The 7,679-nt window shown below is 45.3% G+C and overlaps 1 protein-coding gene across 1 annotated transcript; it reads right to left on the bottom strand.

Moving 5' to 3' along the window:
* Nucleotides 1–1,137: 1,137 nt before the first annotated feature.
* On the bottom strand, nt 1,138–2,145 carry LOC133342619 (trace amine-associated receptor 4-like). Its single transcript, XM_061551889.1, has one exon. It carries the CDS (start codon nt 2,143–2,145, stop codon nt 1,138–1,140), a length of 1,008 nt encoding a protein of 335 aa, XP_061407873.1.
* Between the last annotated feature and the right edge of the window lie 5,534 nt (nt 2,146–7,679).

Below are 7,679 nucleotides of genomic sequence, written 5' to 3'. Positions count from 1 at the left end.
TTTTTTTACATGCTTCAAATCGCTTTAAACTATTGTCATTGTAGTGCATATTTAATGTGGCGGTGCACTCTGATGTTGTAGGAGAAAACATTTATTAAAAAGTATATTTAATTAAGTAGAACGTGTTGTCTATAATTATTTAAAGTTGCGCATTTTGATGTCAAACCCCCCCCCCCCCCCGTCACACATCGTCACAAATGTCTGACCCCCCCCCCCCCAGGTGCGTGACGTCATTTATGGACGGCATTCTCAGAAAGGGCATCTGTTACCTCCCGCGAAACCACGCACCGCAGGTGAAGAACCACTGGTCTAAGGGAACAATTTAACAGAGGTACAGTGGTCCCTCGGCTTACGATGCCATCGATTTACGATATTTCGGTGAACCATCCGCCTCCCATAGGGTTCCATTGTTTCTGTTATTGATACATTTTTGAGGAACGAAATCACGCTGAAGCTGACCTCGGCCAATCGGAGTGTTCCTCGTGGATGCAGCAGACCTCAGCCAAACGACAACGCCCTTTTATGAGCATTTTGAGAGCAACTGACAGCTCGCTTTTGAATATTGGATGTTCGTTGCTTATGGAAACAACTCTCTTGAATACTTTGTCTTTTTTTTACTTAAAAGTTAAATAAGATCAATAACAATGGCCCCTAAAATGAATGTGAACAAAGACAAGAAAATAAGGAAAACTTTTTCCCACCCCAATTTCTACATAAACTCCTTAATCCACCCATCTTCTTAGCCTAAGGTAATTGTTTTTCATGCTCTATTTATTCACCTTTTTAAGCTCTGTTACTTATTTATCCATGTTTATATTAATTAGTTAACATGTTTTTATGACGTTTATTTATAAACATTACGTGTATAAATATAATTAACTATGTTTTTAGGATGAAAAAGGTCAACTTCTGATCGTCTTGGAACAAATGAAGCCTTTAACATTAAATAACGATGGTTTTCGTGGCACCAATTAATATGGTTCACCGAGAGACCACTGTAGATACAAGATGGACAAGTAGTCTTGCAAACAGTGCAGTATCATACCAATGTTAGAGCGAAGTCTAAAACTACAGGAAGTGACGTTTCTTCATCGTCACAGAGGCCATGGTATCGCAATGAGAAACGCAACCCGCACTTCATTCAGACAACTTAAAGTTCCTCTCTCCCGCCCTGAAAATCCGAAGACTGAGGATCTTGCGGAAGGCGCCGCGGAACTGGCGGTTGAAGGAGGCATAGAGGAGCGGGTTGACGGCCGAGCTTATGTAGCCCATCCACGTGGCCACCTCGTACTCGACGTCGCAGTTCCCGACAAACGGGAAGACGAGCACGATGATGAAGAAGGGCATCCACGAGAGAAAGAAAGATACAATGATACTGCCCAGAGTCACCGTGGCGTTGTGCTCGCGTCGCATGTTTCTCACCCTCTGCTGGCTATGGCTTTGGACCTTCGTGGTCGCTGCCTTGATCTGCCGAGCCTGGGTGCGCGCCACGTGGTAGATGCGCGCGTACATGGCCGTGATGACGAGCATGGTCAGGAAGTAGGGGAAGGCGCCGTAGAAGAAGTGCAGTGCGATGTCGACGTTGAAGAGACAGTCGTCCGGGCAGCCCACCCTCTTGATGGCGCTGGGCACGAGCTGGGGGCTGAAGCTCAGCAGGCTTGGCGAGGTGAAGAGCGCAGCCCCGAACCAGCAGATGAGCAGCATCGCCACGAGGGTGCGTTTGGTGACGCGCTGAGCGTAGCGCAGCGGGTCGCAGATGGCCACGTAGCGGTCGTAGGCGATGCAGCTCAGGTGGAAGATGGACGAGTTGCAGAGGGTGTAGTCGACGAAATATAAGAGGTTGCAGAAGCTGTAGTCGTAGTACCAGCAGTTGTAGACGGTGCCCACCATGCGCAGGGGCATCACTATCGACCCCAAGCCGAAGTCGGAGACGGCGAGGGACATTGCGAGAATGTTGGTGTGAGTCTGCAGTTGCCGGAAGATGATGACTGAGCTGATGATGAGCATGTTGCTGAGGATCGTAACCACGATGAAGAAGCTGATGATGATGAGGATGATCGGTCGGCTTTTCTCCGGCAGGCTCGGCCCGCTGCAGTTGTAGCCGTGATAGTCGATGCATTGCAACGTCTTGGTTGTGTTTGCCATGACTTTGAGGGGTCCGGTTGAAAGTAGCTTTGGTACCCTTTAACCTCACCACTGGAGAAATGTAAGTATTAATGAGTGGTTAATATAATCGGTATTTAATTCAGCGGTAGTAGCTTTTTTGCCAGCTTCCTTTGCGAGTCAAAACTTTCTCAGAATTGCAACACACCGTTAAAACGTTTCATACAAATGTTGATGATAATTGTGATTTTATTTATTCTTATATTTTATTTATATTTTCACCTACGTGACTTTACCTTAATAACCAAAGAGTATGGATCCCTGCAGTCACGAAAACTTAAAATCTAGATTGATGAAAGTTACGATGACGATGTTTTCGATATGATGCGCAACTGGCAATCGGATCGCACTGTTGACGCTGATGCACTTTCTCTAAAAGATGACGATGCTCATGGCCCTGTGCTCGTTGAGGTAGTAAACAGTGATGGCGCTGACAATTTCCGAAGGCGGTCGGATGCAGTTTTTGACTCGTGCTCGAACTTTCTCCTCCCTGACTCCGGCTCCCCAGGTTCCTCGCGCGGTTTATACTTTAGTTTTTTACGTGGTGGTTTACTAACTGCAGCTACATACTATTAACATTCCTTCCTTTTTTTAATGCTACCTCTATCCCCTCCCTTTGATGCTGCTAATCCTGCATAATGCACGGTCATAATATGACTTTGAAACCCCCCACCCACCTCCTACGCATTTCCCATAAATATGCTAAATTCCTCTTGATTTGCAAATTCTTTTGTCAAGGCGCTCTTCTTGCCCCTCCAACCCAGCTTAAATATACGCTCCAAGCTTGGTGGTGTTTCATTCTTCACCTGAGGACGGCTGCTTGCATTTTAGTCGAAACGTCGTGAGAATTATTTTATTATGTTTTATTTTTATTATTTTATTATTTCCCTTCTACGTGACTTTACCAAAAGAACCAAGTAGATGAATCCCTGCAGTCACGATAGCTTTAAATCGAAATCAGTAGTACAGTATTGTCAAAAAATCTAAGGAACTGGAAACGTTATTTGGTGTTCCTCCTCCTCCCGCCTGTGCCCAATGACCATTCCCTTCTCGCTTCTGGCCCTCTTACGCTGGAACAATCTGCCCCGACACGTCAATCAGCCTCACTCTTCATGAATTGTTCTGCCATTAAAACACAGATTTTCCATTACTTACTCAACTCCCCGCCCCCTCTCCCCGTTCATTAACACCATCATTATCATCATCATCCCTCTTCAAAACTTCCCTCCCCATACTCTTTGGTTTCTCTATTAGCTCTCTTCACTTACTACAGTGATTTTGGCTGTAACGGTTCCACCTGAAGACGGAAGCTTGTGTTGCCTCCGGAACGTCGTGATTTAATTTATTTCATGTTATATTATTTTATTTTATACCTACGTGACTTTACCGACAAAACCAAAGAGTATGAATACTTGCAATCACGAAAGCTTCAAATCTAGAATTCCCTACCGATCCCTCGCACTCATCATCATGAACCACTCACTGCCACTGTCACCGCCGTATATTACACACATCGTCATGTTCACCATGTGCCACCATCCTCGTCGGCTCATCTCATCGCACGATTCTGCTGGACAAATGTGTTAATTCCTCGTCGGGCGTCTTGTGTCGAGGCGCGACGTGAATTGAAGCAAGATGAGAAAAGTCGATGGATGGGGATTCGCCGAAGTCGCCTTTGACCGGTAGTTGTCGGCTCGAGAAGCAACGTGCGCAAGTTGGGCTCAGGCAGTAACCCACTCGCACACAGACCTCGTATAGCCTTAGCAGTGTGTAGCGGTGTAGTAGTGGTGTAGTGTAGTGGTGTGTAGCGGTGTATACTGGTGTGGAGTTGCGGTGTTTAGTGGTGTAGTGTAGTGGTGTGTCGGTATGTATTGCAGTGGTGTGTAGCGGTGTATTGGTGTGCTGTGGTGGTGGTGGTGTAGCGGTGTGTAGTGGCATAGTGTAGCAGTGCAGTGTAGTGGGGTGGTGTGGCGGTGTATTGTAGTGGTGTAGTATAGCGGTCTGTAGTGTAGTGGTGTGTCGGTGTGTATTGCAGTGGTGTATTGGTGTGCTATGGTGGTGGTGGTGTAGCGGTGTGTAGTGTGTAGTGGTGAGTAGTGGCATAGCGGTGTTGTGTGGCGGTGTGTAGTGTGGTGTGGTCTCTTGTGGTGTAGCGGTGTCGTGTAGCCGTGGTGTAGTATCAGAAGTGTAGCTAGGGGGGGAGGGCAGGGGGTTACATTTGTCCCCGGACGCCAAGGTAAAGGGGCGCGAAAATGAGGCTTACAACGTCACATTATAACTTTTTGCGGCGGGCGCGGCAGCCTGAAACTACTGCACAAATCTACACCTCAACCTAAAAGTTTATATATCCCGCCACACACAGCCTACATGTCATGTAATTACGTTTTGGTACGCGCGCCTATTAAAAACTTACATGGAAGAACGTCCCAAACAACAGACAGGCGCAGTCTTTCAGCCTTAGTCACTGGCCTGTTTTTTGATGGCGGAAACTACGACATGATGATGCATTTGTTGACAGTAACGGGGAAGATAGGAGAAGAATCTTCTGATAGAGAAGCTGAAAATACTCATGATGATGCTGTTCCTGCTGTACTAAGGTTTCACGATGTTGGCTACTTAGAATTTGATAAAACGACAAAGCTATCGAAAATATCACAGCCTCTTCGCAATGAAATGATTACTCTCGGATCCTTGCCTTTTCAGCACAGAGACAATCTATCATCCGTATCCAGAGAACGTTCAATTACATCAGCATGGTTTAAACGCCGACTAGCGAACGGAGAGGAAGTGAATCGTTCGTGGCTATTATATTCACCAATCAATAAAGCCGCTTACTGTTTCTGTTGTCTATTATTTACATCATCGAGTTCAAACTCACGAGCTTCGTTTGAGTTAACAAACGGTTTCAACAAGTGGAGAAAGCCAGAAAAACTAAATTCTCATGAAAACAATCCTAGCCACCGCACACAGCTTTTACTACATGTGTAATAAAAGGACTCAGACACTTCTTGCTGACTCCGTGTCCTTTATTTGGGGTTCGCGTTCTCCTTCCCACACGGCACTCCTCCTGAGACTCTCTCCCTGGCAGCCCCACATCTGCCTTCGCTCCCGTAGCCTTCCACGCTCCTGCAGCTCCGCTGCAGGCTCTTGGTACAGCCCTCTGGCTGCTCCCCCAGCAGCTCCATCTCTGCTCCCTGTTCCTCCGTGCGTGGCGATCTCGCCACCTCCCAATGTCAGCCCTTCGTGGCCTCTATGGCTATCTCGCCATTTCCTACCTCAATCCTCCACTCTCTCTTCCACCCCGCTGGCTGGCGCCGTCATGAGCCCCTCAGCCACCAGGCTGAGGCACGGCGACCACCCAACGTGTTCACCACCCTTCACTCCCCCGACTGACCCAGATAGCTTCCTGTCTCCCCGCTATAACTTCTCCCCCACGTCACCCTGACTCCTCCCTCTCGGATCGTCATATCCGCCCCGCCCATTTACGCCCGCATTACACATGGAAGGAAGCCGAACGAAGGATAATTGATGGTACTGGAATTGACGCAGTGGTTCAAGCTCAGATTCATTTGGAAAAACAACGTTGGCGAGATATATTGCAAAGAATACTCACCTGTATTAAGTTTCTGGTTTCACAAAATTTGGCACTACGTGGCCATGAGGAAATTTTGAATTCGGATGAGAATAAAAATGTTGTAAACTTTCTCGCGCTGATAAAACTCGTTGCTCAGTATGATCCATTGTTAGCAATACACGTACAGCACGCAGGAGAAAATTCGGAATCAGTTTCTTATTTGACACCGGAAATCCAGAATGAATTTATCCACATACTTGCGTCGACTGTAAAGAACCAATTGTTGAGTGATATCAGGAAAAAACAAGTACTACAGTATCTTACTTGACTCAACTCCTGATCTAGGACATCGGGAACAGCTTTATCAGGTCGTAAGATTTGTGGATGTGGATTTTCAAACTAAAAAAGTAACTTTCAAATAATCATTTTTCGGTTATATCGAGATACATGCAAAAGATGCAGCAAGCCTAGAAAGAGTCATCGTCGAGAGACTGAAATCTGACAACATACCTCTAGCCGACTGTCGTGCACAATGTTATGACAATGCTGCTGTGATGACTGGGCATATATCCTCCCTTCAACAACGAATATGTGACAAAAATCACAGAGCATTGTTTGTCAACTGTGACAACCACAGCTTACACTTATAGCAGGAGTACACTCAGCTAAACAGGATCTACTTGTCACATTTTTTGGAACAGTTGAAAGTATATATTTGTTTTTCTATCGTTTAACAATTCGTTGGGAATAGTTAAAAAAAGCTGTGCCCATCACAATAAAGCGGGAGTCTGAAACACGCTGGAGTGCACGATCAGAAGCTGTTAAAGCTATCTATGAAGGACTGGATGAACTAGTAGGGCTGCTAGACAAATTATCGGAGGACGTAACTATCACGCCTGAAACCAGAAGTGATGCAGAACAGTTACAGGCATGCGCATTCAATTTTAACTTCATAGTTTTATTACATTTTTGGAATGTCATTCTTGGAAAAATTGATCGTGTTCAGAAGCGCTTATAGGATCCTACTATGAATTTCAAGGAACCAGCAACTGATCTTGAATCTTTGGAGCATGAATTTGTCAAGCTTCGTGATGATTTGAGCCAAGTGGCTGTAGAAAACGCCAACACAAGATGCACTGCCTGGGGGATCGATGTAGACAGAAGAATTAGGCGACGTCGGAAGATGCCAGGAGAACTGGTAAGAGATGCAGGACTTTCAGCAGAAGAAGAAATTGTGCGCGTTATAAAGAGCATATTTTATCGACTTCAACAGGAGATGTCAACACGGTTTTTACGACGAAAAAACCTGAACACACAATTTAGATTTCTGCTGGACGTCAAAACTCTTCTATCCGACACAGATGTCGATGCAATTCGTCGAAATTGCACAGATTTTGGAAATTTCTATGACACCGACATCAATGGCCACGAACTTTTCACAGAAATTGGAGATTGCAAAATGCTGCTCAGTAATCGGAATGAAGTTCTACCAGAAACTCCTTTGGATCTTCTTGGTTTTATTGTGTTTTATAGAGACGACATATTTCCGAATTTGCGAATTTCACTTCAAATTTTATTAACAATAGCAGTTTCAACTGCAAGCTGTGAGCGGTCGTTCAGCAAATTGAAACTTATTTTGTCGTATTTGCGTGCTTCAATGGGACAAGATCGTCTCAGCGATCTTGCTCTTCTTAGCGATGAAAGAGGAACATTGGAAAAACAGATTTTGATTACGTGATTGACCAATTTCTATAAATTTGCTTCTTTAAATACAATGTTTCATTAAAATTAAAATTGTTATTCCTTATTCGATGTAATAGGAAAATGTGATTAAACGGGGGGAGCGCCAATTTTATAGTTCGTCTCCGGGCGCAAAATATCCTAGCTACGCCTCCGTGTAGTATAGCGGTTATGTAGTGGTGTAGCGGTGGGCTGTGCCAGT

The sequence above is a fragment of the Lethenteron reissneri genome, chromosome 2 (genome assembly GCF_015708825.2).
Source record: "Lethenteron reissneri isolate LAM-NWPU_2019-01 chromosome 2, ASM1570882v1, whole genome shotgun sequence".
NCBI classification, from domain to species: Eukaryota; Metazoa; Chordata; class Hyperoartia; order Petromyzontiformes; family Petromyzontidae; genus Lethenteron; species Lethenteron reissneri.
The sequence above is the reverse complement of the archived record's forward strand: the minus strand, read 5'-3'. Positions and strand labels throughout refer to the sequence as shown.

Coding starts and splice junctions, on each gene's coding strand:
- LOC133342619 (XM_061551889.1), bottom strand. CDS start 2,145: ATGGCAAACACAACCAAGACGTTGCAATGCATCGACTATCACGGCTAC.